This window comes from Crinia signifera, chromosome 1, assembly GCF_055691185.1.
Source record: "Crinia signifera chromosome 1, ASM5569118v1, whole genome shotgun sequence".
Taxonomy (NCBI): Eukaryota; Metazoa; Chordata; class Amphibia; order Anura; family Myobatrachidae; genus Crinia; species Crinia signifera.
This window is the reverse complement of record NC_139217.1, coordinates 382,609,901-382,628,002: the sequence shown is the minus strand read 5'-3', so window position 1 is coordinate 382,628,002 and position 18,102 is coordinate 382,609,901. Positions and strand designations below refer to the sequence as shown.

General features: G+C 42.8%; 1 protein-coding gene across 2 annotated transcripts in view; it reads right to left on the bottom strand.

Annotated features, from left to right (window-relative positions):
* The window catches only part of SUSD2 (sushi domain containing 2), a 179,265-nt gene extending 161,680 nt beyond the window's left edge, over nt 1–17,585 (bottom strand). For both annotated transcript variants that reach the window (XM_083151485.1, XM_083151486.1), the window contains exon 1: nt 17,225–17,585. In XM_083151485.1, coding sequence (XP_083007611.1) covers nt 17,225–17,303 — 79 coding nt within the window. In that variant the 5' untranslated portion in view covers nt 17,304–17,585. The remainder of the gene's footprint in view (nt 1–17,224) is intronic.
* Nucleotides 17,586–18,102: the final 517 nt, after the last annotated feature.

The following is an 18,102-nucleotide window of genomic DNA, read 5'->3' as shown; positions in this document are numbered from 1 at the left end:
TTCCCGTGGAAATACTAAATACCTGGCTATTGGAGCATATGATTAATAGGGTCCACTGAAGAATACAATTAGCTGGCAAAAATTGGCAAAGTGTTATCGTCTTTTTTATATATACAGTATGTATTAACTGGATTATTTAGGGATCTATACATTAATGTATATTATATGCACTTTTTTATTAATGTTTTTTTTGTGTGCAATATATTATAAATAAATAAGTATTTATAACATTTAAGTTCCTTGCGCTCTCTAGATAATTGTTTTTCTTGCTTTTAATTTTACTACAATCACATCTGGCAATTAGAACCTCAGCAGTGCCTGATTAACCAATAGGCTGATTAGGCTGCAGCCTAGGGCTCCAGGACTGGCTGTGCCAATGTAACTTACTAATGGAACAATTTATTTATGTACAATATGCTACAGTGCCAGCTGGTCAGCCTAAAGCCAAAGGGCCAGATGTACGAAGCCTTGGAAAGTGATACAATTTAGAGTACTAAACAACCAGCCAATCAGCTCCTACCTGTCATTTTTCAAACCCAGCCTGTGACATGGCAGATAGGTGCTGATTGGCTGGTGGTTTATCACCCTTCATTTTATCACTTTTCAAACTTAGTACATCTGGCCCAAAGTTCTTTTCACATGTCACAAGCATTATATTCTACATGCCATTTGTACAGTATATACCAGTTTTATAACCTTCATTACATACGCATGGGCTGTATGAATAGCGAGTCCCTGAGTACATGAGTGTTTAGCAGCTTTGTGTATTAGCCTAATGATCCTGGAATCTTTACTCAGGCCCTGAAAATCAGGACATCAACATATGACAAGGTGTGCTTTATTATGGTTGATTTTGCAGAGTGTCACACATTATTGCATCTGTCAATTTGCAACTTCACTAACGCATTTCCCCTGTTGTCTATTAACAGATAATTAGCAGATTTCAGACATATGCGGCCACACATCAGACCAACTTTCATCCAACCATCCACCTAGTTCAGTGGTTCCCAACCCTGGTCCTCAAGTACCCCCAACAGTGCACGCTTTCCAGGTCACCTTGGAGGTGCCCTCATTATTTAGACACATTTTAAAAGATCCACAGGTGGAGCTAATTACTTTGCCTGTGATTCTGTGTGGAGACCTGGAAAATGTGCACTGTGGGGGTACTTGAGGACCAGGGTTGGGAACTAGTTGGTTGGATGGAATAAAAATCTGGTACTAGATAGGAGCAAATGACAAAGAACAATTTGCTCACAAACCCAGGAAAATGGACAAAAACATTCAGTGAAATTATTTAAATCAAACTTCTTCAACTACATTACTTTGAGCGACAGGTTTTGTCCCTTTTCAGATTTTCGGAGCAAATTACTGAATTACAAATTACATGTGCTCCCATCCAGTACCAGATTTTGATTCCATCCAACCAACTAGTTGGATGAAATTTATTCTGCTGTGTGGCCAGCATTAGGCAGATGTAGGGAAGGCTCCACCTGCAGTGCACATGGTTTAGTCCATTAGAGGGTTAATTTGCTTTTACATTACCAGGGAACTTCAGGAACAGAGCATTTTCTCCCTCATGGGGTCATGTAGGCAAGTATGTACTAATGTACTGTGTATATATACTAAATCAGGGTTGCCTACCTGACCCTCTCCATGCGGGAGAAGATGCTCTGTTCCTGGACTTCCCTGGTAATGTATGATTGCCATCACCTGTGGTAAACTAGGTAATTGATAAGAAAGGTGTTTCACCACAGATGATGGCAATCATACATTACCAGGGAAGTCCAGGAACAGAGCATTTTCTACCTGAAGGAGAGGGTCAGTTAGGCAACCCTGTACTAAATCCACTAAAAGATTTTCTCAAGAATAGCTTAGTAGGACATCAATTACTTGGTTTCCATGTATGCTGGGACCAGTCACCACAGCATCCAGGCAAGGGGCTTATACGGCTGCCTTCAGCTAAATGAGTGTTTATTACACTGGGTATCCAAGGTGCATAAGCCTGAAATTGCTAGTTTTACTTGTCTGACAGTGAATTTATGGCATGTGTTATGGTTAATGACGTGAAGTTAACACTCCTATCGTTCATTTTATAAATAGAAAACACGTTATTAGTGTGCATTGACCTTTTTTAGTTACAGAAAAAAGTTACACAATATTATCATTCTGTTAGAGCAGTAAATTTCAGTTATGCTTCAGTATCTTAATTCTTACAAACAGGGATGGCAATCCCAGGGTTCTGGGATCGAAATGCGCATGTGCATTTGATCCCTTTCTGCCGTACAGCGCTGAGCACCAGTAGCGTTCGGATCAGGCACTGCCTGGCAACTTGGGTCTGTGGCTGCGTTGCGTGATGTTAGAGGTCACGATGGGCAGCCAAGCACTGGCCAGCCGCATCTACCCACTCCATTACGTCCGCCGGCTGTTACGTGTCTCCTCCCCCAAAACAATGGCTGAGAGTAGATGGGATTCGCACAGGAGGGCTATAGTTAGCAACTGCGCATGCGCATAAACTTTTATGCGCATGTTCAATCGCTTTGACAGAGCAGGCGCTGCAAATTTCTTATCGGCCGACCTGTTCGCACCTAGCAGTGCGAGCGTAGGGCTTTCTGCCCAGGGATAACATCCATGAAAATGCTGGGCATTCCCATGCTAATGCAGCTGTGATGTGGTTACGGAGGGTGGATGTCAGCTGCCTGTACTCTTCCCATACAGGGACACTGCAGATCTAAGACACCAGAGAGGTGTCTTAGGTTTGCGAGCACTTGCAAAATCATTCAGTGGTCGGTGACCATTGAATGATTTTGCTCCCGCACACAAGGATGCAAATGGATCTTTATACTAAAGATCCATTTATGTGTGTGCAGGGAGATTGGCATGTGAGGGGGGCGTTCATGCGGGTGGCGTTTAGATGACCTGCAAAGCTGAAAATTTTGCAGCTTTGTGGGTCAACCAGAATGACGTGCGATGCAGTGAATAACTTCATTGTGGCTCTTCAACCTGCTGCACAATGTTACAAATCTGGGAAGCTGGGCTAAGAAGGAGGCAATTGATAGTGCCAAACTGCACCTTCTACCAGACAACCCCTCCCACACACTAAACTAAACACATGCAAGCAATTGTAATAGCCTCTGAGTTCTGCAGCTGTAAGGGCCGCTGAAATGAGGCCCACTCCCTAATAACGAATACTCAAACAATTTTTTCATCTATGACAGACAATTCTATATGTAAATCTAGGGTTGTGCCATGGGTTCTAGTACCGCCCCAGCATATGCTAACATAGTAATGTTTGTCGTAGAGGAGGAATTGTTTTTCAGGTCCACAGCTATTTCAAACGATATCCTAATGTTTGGAAGATACATAGATGATCTGTGTATAATCTGGAAGGGGGTAGACAGTGCGATGATTCAGATTTTGGAAGAACATAATAGATCTTTAAGTCTTATCAAATTTACATAAACCTTTAGCCAGACCAATTTTAATTTCTTAGATGTTAATGTGACTGTTGATAATGGTATAATTGGTACATCAGTCTATTCTAAACCGACAGACAGAAACATGCTTCTGTCAGCAGCTAGCTGTCATCCTAAAAGTCTTATAAGGTTTCACCCTATTCCCAGATGATATGGAAACGTAAACGTATCAATAGTGACCCAGAAATGGCAAATTTGCAAATTGATCATCTAATAGAATTTTTTTTCCAGAGGGGCTATTCACGTCCCCAATTATTAGATACCAAAGCCACAGTGATGGCATTAGATAGATCAAAGCTACTGGTGTAAAAACAGAGGGTTAAAACTTGTAAAAAAATTGCAGTGGGTACAATATAATGTAAAATCCTCTGCTGTTAATTCTATAACAAAGAAACATTAGCCAATTGTACAATATGACCCCCAATTGCCTTTAAAAGACAAAGAGTTAAAAACGTCCAGGACTGGCTGGTAAAAACAGATATTTTACAATTTCCTGCATTGTCGGAGCCCGAGCCTGGTCATTTTTTACCTAGCATGAAATTAGGGTGTTTGAAATGTAGTTGTGTCACCTGCCAATTCATGTTGGCAGGTAGTAATTTTTCCCATCCTCTTCTGGGCAAAAAGATACAGATCCGCCACCAGCTGACATGTAATTCCACACATGTGGTGTACCAACTTCTTTACCCCTGTGGAAAATCTTATATCGGCAAAATACTGATTGCAAGTTTAAAGAGCGGATGACTGCTCACCACTCGGCAATTAGGGCAGCTATTCAGCATGGTAAAAGTGGTCAGCCGGTTGCCCGGCATTTCGTAAAAATGGGGCATCCGCTTTCCACAATACGATATAGAATGAAAGATCATATCCCTCTTTCAATTAGAGGAGGCGATAGATCAAAAAAATTGTTGAGATGTGAAACCCAATGGATATTTCGTTTGGCTACTTTATCGCCACAGGGTTTAAATGAAAGTGTTTATTTTGCTTGTTTTTCTTGAACTGGTGTTTTATTTAGATTTTTCTGGCTCTAAGGAAAGTGTTAATATGATATTAATGTATGCACAATGATACTATTGTAACAAATTGCATGATGTATATAACAGTTATCAAGGTGGTACGTAATACTTCTGTAAGCTAGTCCTGTATCAGGGTGTACCACATAGACTGTGGTTATTAACCTAGTAACAGAATGCAACATTTAGATAAATATCGTTTTGTTTATCTTTATGCTGCTACAATTTTTTAATACATATTGTACTTTGTATTACCAGTATAGGCAATGCAAAGGTATCTGTGCACACTATAAGTTGTCTATGTAACTGGTTTCCTTGGTAACTCTGCGGCAGTTGCTGCGTTCCGCAGATGAATGATGTCATAGGTAGTGGACACCGCACGCTGGGTGGGCGGACCCGCTGCGGCCACGGGCGTCTCACAGTAAGGTTCTGGTAAAAAGGTATGTCACTTGGTTTTATGTTTGTACTTGAAAACAGTTAAAATATAACTGAAACGTTGTAATAGCACTATTGCTTGAAGTGTGTTTTACTTTGGTGAATCCCCCCCCCCCCCCCCCGCCGAAGTCATATATATATATTTTTTTTTTTTGGGGGGGGGTGTCTGTCTATTTTGTCAGTCCCGGGCCCTATGATTCCTAGTGGCAGCCATGGCAGCTGTGCACAATGCCGGCCGCCTGAACTCGGAGGCTATTATATTTGGCTGATTCTGATCTTTATCTCTGAACTTTCCTTTGTTCCCCACATTCAATCTGTCTCCAAATCATGCCACATGCAGCTAAAAAACATATTCAAAATTCACCCTTACCTTACACAAAACACTGCAAAAACTATAATCCATGCACTCATCATCTCACAGTCTTCTTATTGGCCTTCCCCAATACAGACTCTCACTACTACAGTCCATCATGAATGCAGCTGCTAGGCTGATCTTCCTAGCCAGACGTTCATCGTCTGCAAAGCTACTGTGTCAGTCACTTCATTGGTTACCTGTATTCTTCCGTATTTAATACAAAATCATTTTACTTGCACACAAAGCCATAAACCAAACTACACCAACATACATATCTTCTCTTATCTCAAAATATCTTCCAACCCGACCTCTACACTCCTCACAAGATCTGCGTCTATCATCCACACTCATTACTCGCTCCCATTCCCAATTGCAGGACTTTCTTCGAGCTGCACCCACTCTGTGGAATGCCCTTCCAAGCACAATAAGACTCTCCTCCAGTCTCCAAACCTATAAGCGTTCCCTGATTACGCACCTCTTCAGGCAAGCTTATCAAATTCCAGAACCAGCCACTTAACCTTCATACTGTATACTGTTCCTGTCTAATCACATCCCCACTGTACAGTCCACACATATCTACTCTCTTCTTTTTTACATTTTCCATCCTCCTGACTCCTGGCCAAACTTCTGGGTCACCGTATCTTACAGCACACCAGGAATCTCTGCATTCTGGTGGAACTAATGCCTATTTCCCTATAGATTGTAAGCTTGCGAGCAGGGAACTCAAACCTTTGAATGTTTCTAAATACCCAGTTTGTTGTATCACTGTCTCCTATTGTAAATCGCAATGGAATTTACTGCGCTATATAAGAAACTGTTAAATTAATAAATAATAAATCTGCCACCACCAAATTAAAAGAAAAAAAAATGTTTGGATTTGGCCTAGAATAAATTATAATGTGTATATAAATATTTAAATGGATTTTCCTGGATGTATAAAAAAGAATAAACTGAATACAAATTGTAGCAATAACTACAGTAGGTTACATTTCCGTAGTACTCTTGTATGATGGCAGTTGTGAAATGTTGAGAAGAAGCATGACAAGTATCCTTGCATAGAAAGTAATTAAAGTAAACATACAGCTAAAGCTGCACTCACCAGGTACGACATGCTAAATAATGGAATTAATGCAGCTAATTTTTAAAGCATCTTACTAGTTTTTAAAAAACAAATTATATTAGCTGTATGTGCCACACTTTCCTGTACGTGCACTCTATTTTGTGTCATTTGTTAGCTATCTCCAATATATTAAATTGATATATTGAAGAGAGCAAAGCAGGTATAGGGATGCAGGGCGCACCCGACTAGTGACACCACTGCATTTACTCATTGGTCTAGCTATGGTGGGTGCAAGGGGTGCCATTGCTATGGCTCCCCTGAAACTTGTACCAGAGCTAGATCATTGTTTACCAATTTCCCGGAATAGACAATACACTTCATTGGTTCTGGATCTTTACACACTCTGCACAAGATCTGCGTCTCTCATCCACACTCATTACTTGCTCCCACTTACTCGAGCAGGGCCCACCTTCCTCTATGTCGGTTTGTTTCTACCCAGTTTGTGTAATCACTATTATTTCCAATTGTAAAGCGCAACGGAATATGCTGCGCTATATAAGAAACTGTAAATAAATAAAATAAATAAAATACAATAAATACACAGCCTAAAAAGAGGACTCATCAGTGTTTTTACAGTATAGGTGGTGGTCTCTCCCTCTGAAAGGCTCCAAATTGAGGTGATAGTAAAGCTAAGGAGAGGGCACCCGACTCTTCTTACTTGGTCAGGAAGCGGGTCCCTTTTCCCCATCGATGCCATCTTCCCAGTGATATTTGGGAATATGATGCTGGCCACTAGAGAGCATACACTCTTACACAGTGAGGACAGAGCTTCTGTCACTTATTTAAACGGTGTATTCACCTATCACATCTCCTGCAGATCTAGGGGTGCAGAGTACAGTGGTTCAATGCCTGGTGGACACCTAGAGGTAATCTTTTTTTAAATAATATTTCAGTTTAAATTTAAAGTACTAATTTTTTCCTTTATTTAATGGTCCCTTGTCATATAGATAGATTTCATTCTCTAATCCTAGGTGGATGCACCAGGGTAAAGATTCACATGTTGTAACTGTACTTAGAAGATATGCATTCTCCCTGCTATCTTTCACTGGACTGTTTTCTCCAGTTGTTACTTATTAATCTGAGAAGTAAGGTGAATGGTACTTTTGAACCCATTTGACTCCTGAAGTTTGGCTGATTCATGCTACAGATTTCAGCACTCCAAAAATTGTACATATCTTTTATCTCAAGATAAGTTACTGTATCTATTGCTTTATTTATAGGTATTCCCGGATAGCGTATATGCTGTAGCATTGTGGAATGAGGTGTATTATGAAACGAATGATTAAGAAGAATATCTGTATATTACAAACCTTTGACCTATTCTGAATATCAAGGATTGCACATCGTAGATCACCCCTTAGTCTACTAATGTTTATCAGACTCTGTGACGTGTCATACAGTGCACTGATTATACACATTCCAAACACACAGGGACATATTCAAAGATGTGCATAAACCCATCTCCGATGGTGGGGCTATTGCGCATGCACATGACCCATCCTGGGCATATGCAGAACAGGTCCTGTCCTGTGCGATCGCATGCAGTGCCCCCTAAGCCACAGCCTGATTAATAGGCTGCTGGCATTTGGAGATGGGCGGAGCTGGCCAACATGCCCAAAAACAGGGTACATCGCTCATTTTTTAATAGCACCGAGGCCAGGGTCTTCTGACGTTGCTTCATTCCACTGCTGATAGGTTTCAGTCAAATTTGGTTTAAAAAGCTAGCAGCTAAAGTTGAAAGTTGTATACTACAAAATATAGATATGTAGCAGAACGTGCATATGTGCCGTGATGAGGAGGATCATTCCAAATCTTGACTAGAGCAACAAATTGGCTACAGCTGGCTCTGGCGCAGACTATTGACAGTCGCCTCGCCTGCTAATTCACAGCCGTGCATTCAGGTCTGAATTAGGCCCAATGTGCAGACACTAATGAGTTCTGTGTTGTAGTCCTTATCCCTATAACTACCAAATGACTTTGCGATCGCAGTTTCAGATCTTCCGTATGCATGGAAGTGCTGAATCTGACATATTCAGCATCGGACTCTGAATCGGGCCCCATATACTGTAAATAACATTTTTGTTGTACAGAATTAAAGAGGCCTACTGTATTTTTAACTGGTGGATAGAGATCTTTGGAAAGGGTGATACTGACGTTTGGATACATTTCTGCAGTATTGATCCTTTGTTAAGTAACACAATCTGGTGAAAGTACCTTATTCTGGCAAACATATTTTCAATAGACTTCAGGATCTCTTCACTTAACAAATAGAACCCTTTAGAGGGGAATTCAATTGCTGGCAAACGGTGTAAACTGCATTTGCCACAGCGTTTAAATGTTGGCAACGGCATTCTGTCTTGCAACTTACCCCGCTGATTCACACTCTTATTTAGTCCAAGTGCTTGCGTATATTAGCTAAAGAACTCCCTTGTGTGAGTTTCCGTAGCCATAAATTGTGGTGGGTGGCACGTGGAATCGGTCAGGCAAGATCATCGCCAGCAATTGAATTCTCTCCTTCGACTAAAGCCCCATCTGAGTCAGGACTAATGATGTTTATGATAATCATCATTTATGTTGGCCCAGCAATTTATGCAGACTTGTACAAAGAATACGGTCAGGCTATGGGTGGGTTGTTCTAACATCCGCTGCCCTGTATCGCCGGGCATCGCTTTATTAATAACCACATGTGCTCTAACATATGTGGTTATTAATGCAAGGGACAGCTTGTCCCTTGCGAAGTGGTGCCGGTGCTGGACTTCCGGGTCTGTGACCCGGGAGTCCATCTGCACATGCGCAGAGCGCCAGAGCCTGCCGCAGGGCATGCTGGGAGGGATCCGTGATGGATCCCTCACACAGCACTGCGGTAAGAAGCCCATAAGCTTCTGCAGGGAATCGCCAGCTTTTGCTGGCGATTCCCTCCGCATCGGTGACACTGCGGAGGGGAGTTAGAGCATACAGAAATGTGGTAAAAACCCTGATAACGGGGTTTTTACCGCATTTCTGTGTTAGAGAATCGCCCCCAGTGTTTGAAAAATAACAGGTGCACATAAGTTTGTACTTTTTTCTCTCTCCACTGGATACGAGGTGCCATTCGGGTGACTTTCCAACATGTTTAAAAGCTGGCAATGGCACCAAAATTAAGCGAATCTCGCACACTTCACTGGACCGAATTCGCTTAAAATTGCTCACAACCCTATGGAGGTGCAAATGCTTATAGGAGAATTCTGTCCGCCGTAAAGTGCGCCTGGTGCCACAATGATTTGCCCTCGCCAATCATTTGCACCTAATAGGATCAACCCCATGGTCTGGGCTAACAATGCCAGCAAGTGACTGGCCCAGCAGATCTACACAACGTGGAGCTCAGCCAGCTGCTGGGTAAGGAGGGGCATTGGGGGAACATCTGGCTAGGATAAAAGTGATAACTGATGGGATAAGAGAATAAGTGAAACACTTGGGTGGAAAAGATGGAAACTTGGCTGCACTTGGCTTTGGATAAGGTTGGCACTTGAGCGACCAGGGGCTAGAAGGCAAAAAGCGGAATAGAGAGAAGATTGACAAGGATGTTGGCAAGGGGGCTGAGGAAGGTAATGAGAGTTGAGGACCATGTAGAGGATGGTGAAAAGTGAGTAAGGTGATAAGGTAATGTGTAGGGTTAATGAGCTGTAAACACGGTGACAAGAAGCTGTGGACAGTGATGAGGGGCTGGGGGTCCACTTGTCTAGTCTGGACTTTCTCGAGGTCTGGACTTTCTGGGGTGACTATAGGTTGGTCTCTTGCAATTAATTCCACTGCTATCTGTGACAGCACAGCACATCACAGTCTTGTGTGTTTTCATTTTTCTCTTTCTGTGGGTCAATTAACTTAATGTGTTTTATTGTTTCTTGTGTGGGCCAAAGTTTGTGTGTGTGTATTTTCCCCATTGTAGGCCATTGCATGTTTTTCCCTGTAAGGCCAACGTTTTTTTCATCACTTTGAGACATTTTATTTACCTCTGTAGGGGACACCATTTTTTCCCTGTGAGGGACAATGTTTTTTTCCCGTGGGGGCAGGGCTCCTTGGTATTCCTCTTTTCTCTTCTGTGTAATAATGTGCTTACATATTTTTTGCAGGTTAAGAAAATATTAATTATGGATAGAGTTGGATTGGGGGTACCAAAAGTTTTCTATGTGTGACCCTCTCCCTGTGTATACCTGCGTGTCTCTACATGTGAACCCTTCATGTGTTTATGTGTGTGTCTCTATGAGATCCTGCCTTTTGTATGTGTGCATGCCTCGGTATGTAACCTCTCCCTGTATATATAGTTATGTGATTTTGTATGTATATGTAATCCCCATGTATATATGTGTGTGTCTATGAGATTCCCCCATATGTGTGTGTGGCTGTGCGACTCCATGTGTAACCTCTCCACGTGTTTGTGAAGGTGTGTTTCTGTATAGGTAACCCTCTCCCTGTGTGTATATATGTGTGTGTTTGTATCTATATGTGAACTAACCTGCATATGAATCTCTGTGGGTAACCCACAGGATATGATAGATCAGAGCAGGGGGGTCCCAAACAGGTAGCTTGCCTAGGGCCCCATGGAATCTTTTAATCCTGCTCTGGGGAGAACACAACAACTCTACAAAGTTAGGGCCCTGGTTGTAAATTAAACCCATATCCTCAGTGCCTTGAGGCAGTATTGATAACCGGTATGCCACCATGCTGCCCAAGCTAAATGGAAAGAAGAGATTGCAACCTCTGCAGATTACAAACTGTATTACACTTCAATGTACAAACACTATTTAGTTGCTGAATTTAACCCCCCCCCCCCCCCCCCCCAAAAAAAAGGAAAAGCGATGGTTGTACTACTTCCAAATTATATATGTATGTTTATGTTATTAGATCAGCCGGATAGATCTGTTGTCTAGCGAAGCTACTGTAAATAAATGTCATGTTCTGGGAACCATTCCAGTGCTTCCTGGTCTTAAGACATGAAAAAGGATAACTGTGACTCTCAGGTATCCTGCTGCATTTACATAAATCACTACTTATTCAATTATACAAATGACAAAAAACCAGGCCATACAATATCACTGGAAACACATGCCCACAATGCTAACTGGACCCATGGATTTATGCAGAATTAGGGCATATACTATACAGGTGTGGATTATAAGATAGTCAACAGGTCAACTCCCAAAAGGCTCAACATCCAATCGGTCAGCATGTTCACAATTTGGCCATTACTGGAGGCATCTCCGGGTAAAAGATACTCACTGCTGGCATTGAAGATGCAAGTGCTGTGTCCGAAAACAAGCATCGACACACCAAGGGGAAACCATCGGCCCTCTGAGTAAGTACTAGTTGCTCTAAATGGCCCTCAGCAACCCAGGCCAGGGCAGTAAATCTGCATTGGAAGATGCAGTCACTTTTCCAGGAATGCCCAGAAAACATTGCTGACATGAAGCATCTTCAGTCCAACACAGCAGGCGCCTGTCACTCAGATGCATTGTAGCACATGTGCACTACGGCTCAGGCACCTGCGCACTCCACCCGCCATTGGAGTTGTACACAAATCATCAGGTTTGAGTACCTCTATGAACTGGCCCTAAGGAAATAATTCAGATGTGTACACAAACCAATAGAGTGCATTCACAATATCTAGCTCACAGGAAAGAGCTGTTGTGTAACCTGTTTTTTTAAAATTGTATTAGAAACTGAGCTCTAAAGGTAGGTGGTTTATTAGTTACAGCATTTATTTACTTTGCAGTGCAGTGTGACACGGGTCTCATACATTATGTTTGCCACAGCCATAAGGACATAGTTGCCTACCCTCCTGCATTCTGCAAGAGACTCCCTGAAATAGCAGCAATCTCCCTCTCTCCCTCATTAGTCTAGCAATCTCCCTCATTTCACCTAGCCCACAGTACACTGTTACATTTTTTGGGGGGGAAAAAAGGAATGAGAGATAGATACATTTACATTGACTCATCAGCACCATTTCCCAGCACTTTAGCAAGTATAGTAGCTCTTACTAACTGCTTTGGGGCTCGTCTATATTTGAATATAAGTCATTTTAAAAGATTCCTCACAGATGTAGCTGTACACACCCACGCTTCTAGGTGCCACTTTCGCAAACTCTTTTCACAATATCTCCATATATGGAACTAGACACACCCTTTGGGTGGAGCATGACACACCCCCTCAATGGGGAGCTGTGCAAAATTGTACTACCAACTATAATCTCCCTGAAACTAGTGTTCCAAAGTAGGCAAGTATGCATAAGGATCCCTAGTCACTGCAATGGTCCTGCTAGTTCTTCTCTCCTCTTCCTGCCACAATCCAAGCAGATGCTGATGTCTATTCTCCTTGAACATTGGAACCATCTGCCACTTAAATCACACAGCTTTAGTGGGGAGAGGGGTGTGACATGAGATCATCAGAGTAAGCAAGGACTTTGGTGCAAATGGTGAAAGAACAATGGGAGATAAGGACGTGTGTGTGTTGTAGATTATCATTAATCTCTGCACAATAGAATTTCTTGGAAGATCACAAATTTGATAAAACTCAGCATATTACTGGATAATTGCACAGAGAAAACAAATACTGTATCTGTCATTTATAGAGAATTAAATACTGTTGGATGCCTTTTTGAATACAATAGATTGTAGGTTACTTCCAACAGAGTAACTGGTGCAGTTATGCATGTTAATATTGCTGTGTTATGCTAAAATTATATTAATAAATGGCCAAAACATAACTAAAGCTGGCCATACATCATGATGACCTGAAAACGACCTGATCATAAGCAGGTCATGGAGAAGAGGAACGAGTGATCATATGTGCTTGAAAAGCACATACCATCTGCTTATGACCACAATGAAAGCGGACAGGCCAACCCTTCAGCCCGCGGATCATAACAATATTACCCATGATGTGCACAGGATTCGTTGCATGACCCGATGAGATTGTGCATTCGGGCCCAATATAATTCAGGTGTATGGGGGCCTTAACATCCAGGGCACTAGTTATCAATTATTAGTTACCGGATATCCAATCCCCTGGTTTAGCCCCACAGAAATAAGGATTGTGTTCTACTGCCGAATTTACCAAACTCCAGAATGTGGGTGAGACATACTTAGCTTTGTAGAGTGGTAAAGTTGAGAGAGATAAAGTACCAGTAAAACAGCTGTGAAGTGCCATATTATAGGCTGAGGGCAGGATGTATTCCATAACTTGGATACAATGGCTAACACCAGATTTGTTGGCATTTTCCTATAGAAGTCTATGGGTTTCCTCATTCTCCCAGCACTCCCTGCAGCCGCAGTGTCCCCCCCCCCCCATGTATTCACGGGCTGACTCTTGAGGCCAAAACCTGCAAGTCCTGACTTTGTAAAGGACAGCTCTTATATGACGGTTCTGCTATAGTGCAGTGCATATGTAAAGTTCAAAAATAATGGAGTCTTATTCCATCTACTGCATGCTTACAGGTCATGAAGTACAAGAAAACTCATACAGTATCTAGGGGGGGGGGGGGGGGGACGACGACCTACTATGAAACAAACTAAGCTTAAGCTCCAGTGACCCTAATCCGGAGGGACCCTGAAACAATATTTTGTAAAGAGGGTAATTTTCAACAAAATCGAATAATTTTTGTTAGTGTTTGTTAGTAAAATAAGGTTATTTTACTGATAGATTCTGGGCCAGATGCACTAAGGTTCAAAAGTGATAAAATGGAGAGTGATAAACAGCCAGCCAATAAGCTCCTACCTGCCATGTCACAGACTAGTGTTTGAAAAATGTCAGGCAGGAGCTGATTGGTTGGTTTTTTACCACTCTCCATGTTATCACTTCTGAAGCTTAGTGCATCTGGCCCTTAATCTTGTGCATTATATTACCAAAAATGAGGTTTTCACCTCTTGCTTTTATGTACTGTATGGTTATAGCTGGTCATAGCTGCTATTACAGCTTGGATGCCCATCACTTAGTACTGCAGGGGCTGCTGGGAGTTGTACTCTAGCTCTGTAAATAGTGTGAAACATGTATCCATTTAAAATTACAAAGCCCGACAGCCTGACAAACGTCTCTTTGTGACAATCCCAGGAATGAGAGCGCTATGCCTAGGAAGGAGGCTGGGAGCAATGAATGCCCCATCAAAATGTGAGAATGATACCAGGACAAGGGGGCATCTAATATGTTCATTTTGCTGTGCTGAGGGTGTTTATTGAAGAAGGGGGGGATGGGTTGAGGTTATTAAAGAAGTTGATATTCTCTGACATAATTATTCAAAGGAGGGTGCAATTGAGGTGAAAATAAGGGGGCTGCTATTAGATGATTATTAAAGGGGGGGGGGGGGTGTTGTGAGAGGTCAATGACATTTGGACCTTGTTGGTTATTGCCATTTTGTTTATGTTTGTGGAGGAGCCCTCAAAACTGTTCAATGTTCAGGGTCCCAAATACTGTATGTGTATGTAGGCCCCCAAACATAGTGGCTCTACCCTATTGGAACACAACACTCAGTGCCCAGCTCAGAGTCCCTGCACTTCTTGATCGTGGATGTCAGGCTATTGCATTTGTTGTGACTGTGCAGTGTAGCTGGGAAAACCTGCTGGGAGGGATAAATGAGTGGATGCATGGTAGAGTGGATGGACAATGAGCACTGGGAGGTCATAACTGCCCCACACAACCTTAATTCAGCCCTGCAAATTAGGGGGTAGGTCAGTGTTAGCTATACATCACTGTATTTTAATTAATGGGTAATTGTGTGTCAGGATACATCAATTCCAACAGCAAACCCTGATTATTCTACAGGGATTTTCTCTTTAAACGCTTACAAAAATACCAGTATTACAATGTATAAATGTAACATACCCTTCAATATGACCCACTGCATTCGGTACACAATGCTCTGTTCCTGGATTTCCCTGGTAATGTAGGATTGCCATCACCTGTGGTGAAACACCCTTCTCGTCAATTACCTAGCTCACCACAGGTGATGGCAACAATACATTACCAGGGAAGTCCAGGAACAGAGCATTGTGTACCGAATGCAATGGGTCATATTGTAGGGTATGATGTAATATATTTACATATGTTAACAAATAAAAGGAACCAGCCATAGAGTAAGCTGAACATGTAAAAACCTACATGAGTAAGCTCTTCAGTTTATTCCTCACAGGTGACTCTGTCGCGCCAGCTCTATGTAGGTAAATGGATTTAGCATGGTTTATGCATGAGAGCTGATGTACTATAGCAAACATAAACTGACATTTACTGCATCACATGCCATTCATGTTCAAGGCGGTTGGTGTAAGCCAATGGATCCCAAAGTTTCTTGAATAGCGGCAGCTGCTATGTGGCCTAAACTGTCTCTAGGGCCCGAAGCTCCCCCTGCACCCAGTTACACTGCACTGTATACAGAAAAGGGCACCCACTGCAGCTTCAGTGGGCAGCACAACTCCCCTCTCCTTCAGGATGCTAGGGAGCTGAGCCACCCTCTCCTCTACCCAGAAGAACCGGCACTTCCCTCCTTCGAGAGCTGCACCATGACAGGAAGCAGTGCTAGGCTTTCCTCCGGCTCCCACACAGGGATGACTCCTCTGTCATCATGAAGTGTAGCCTGGGCCCAAGGGCCTCCCTCACTGACACCGTGCAGGCTGCAACTCACCCAACAGATTGGTCAATGCCCGAAGAGCCATGTACCCAACTACCCCTAGCCTGGAAAATTCTAGTTATGCCCCTGCCTACCTGTCATCCTTATGTGATGGAGTACAGTTGTGCTTCAGATTGTCCACATGTTTTATGAATGGCAGCTACTAGCACTGGCTTGGCCTATCACTTTGACCATAAGTGATTTGATTTGGTTCTGGGCCACCATACCACAGGGTGCTTAGGCACACAATTTGGTAACCACTTGTGGAAGGTAATAATATACTGTACATTAATTGTCTTTCTACAGCACTGTCACTTACTGCTCATTCATGTATAAATTCATAGTTACATTGCCGTATCCAGAGGCAGGACTCCTGCGCACCTGTCAAGCACGTTCCCAAAAAGGGGGCATGGCTTAATTTAAATAACTGAATACAGTTGTCCGGAAGCACAGGCAAAGTGCCAGAAACATGCACATTTGTGGATATACAGTACTGTTCATGCACAAATAAAATTGGGATTGGGTAAAAACTAAATCATCTGGACCCCAGAATGGATCTGCTCCACACAGCAATCTCTGCTACTCATCTCTGGAGCTTGTAGTGCGCCTCCCATCCATCGCTGTCCAGAGGGTGCCTGTGACAGCAGTCACCTGGGAGATGGGGAGGCTGTTAACTAACCCTCCAATTCTCCCTGGTCACAGCTGTCACAGGCACCCCTTGGATGGGATACTGATAGGGAAGTGCACTACAAGTTCCAAAATAGCAGTTTGCTGAATGGAGCCTGCCTCGTCTCCCGTTCCAGGGTGAGTTCCGTGTCTGGTTGTTACCTAATCCCAATAAATATGAACAGACCAACAGAACTTTATAATAGCAATGTAAAAGTTCCCACTGTATAATGCAAAATGAGTTATCCCAAACACTTCTAGATTTCTATTTTGTGAGAAAAGTTACTTTAATATCCAATAGGCTGTGCAGTGTGTACAGTAGCAATGGATTGGGAAAAAGCAATGTTTTTTTATCTAAACTGATATATTGATCAGTAATTGACTGTCAGACATGTTATGTTATAGGGACAGACCATGCAGCTCTTTAAAACTGAACTTACAAAGTTAAACTGTTGTTTAGCCACAAATCTGCACACAGGTGCCACAGCTGGTGCGCTACATAAAGTAGCTATATATCAGAGGCAGTGGACTTACCTGAGACTTCATAGACACAGGATAGGAGAGTGAGGACACATACAGTGAGGTGCAGGAGTAACCGCATGTTGTGCTGCATTAGATGCCAGCCTGGGACAGGATGCAGATTGTGCAGGCTCGGATGCAGGCCTGGCAAAAGAGTGAAGGACGTTTGTCCTCAAACAGCTGCTCTTGGCTCACACATTGTAGCTGCCATGGATGGTGCACAGAACTGTAAGGAGGAGCATGCACTGACTTTCAGACACAGAAGAGATTGTCTGGCCGCCCTGGAGAGTACTAGTAGCAAACTTGGTTCATGTACTGCAGTTCAGCCCCACTCAGTGCAGCAGCATAGAGCAGACTTCACCCACAGCCTGGCAGCTCTCCGGCAACAACTGAGACAGCGTGAGAGAATTTCCAGGTTTTATACTCTGCTGACAGGAAGCAAATCTATAGTACAGAGAGCATTCTCCCAGCCATGCAGACAAAGCAGAGCTTGGTAAACAGCTGTAATGAGCAGTCATTCTGGTGCCATCATTTAGTGCTTTCTTTTACTTAGCTGAAATCATGGTCTGTTCACTTGTAAGGTATTTTAAAGAATAAAATGTCTTCAGAACAAATCTCAGGCTAAACGACTTTACATACTGGGCGGAATGCATCAAGCATCGCATTTGCATGCAATGCATCTCACCACCCACTGCATATATATCGGTGTTTATCATAAATTAGGCCTAGACATAGCTGCTGCAAATCTATCTGACCAGCACATGGTCAGACAGTCATGTGCGACTGCATATCTCCCAACTTTATGAACTCCTCCAGCTGGACGTCTGCATGCCCCATTTTGTCTGTAGGGGCGTGGGTGTGGCCCCATAAAGTGTGCGTGGTCTATTCAAAAA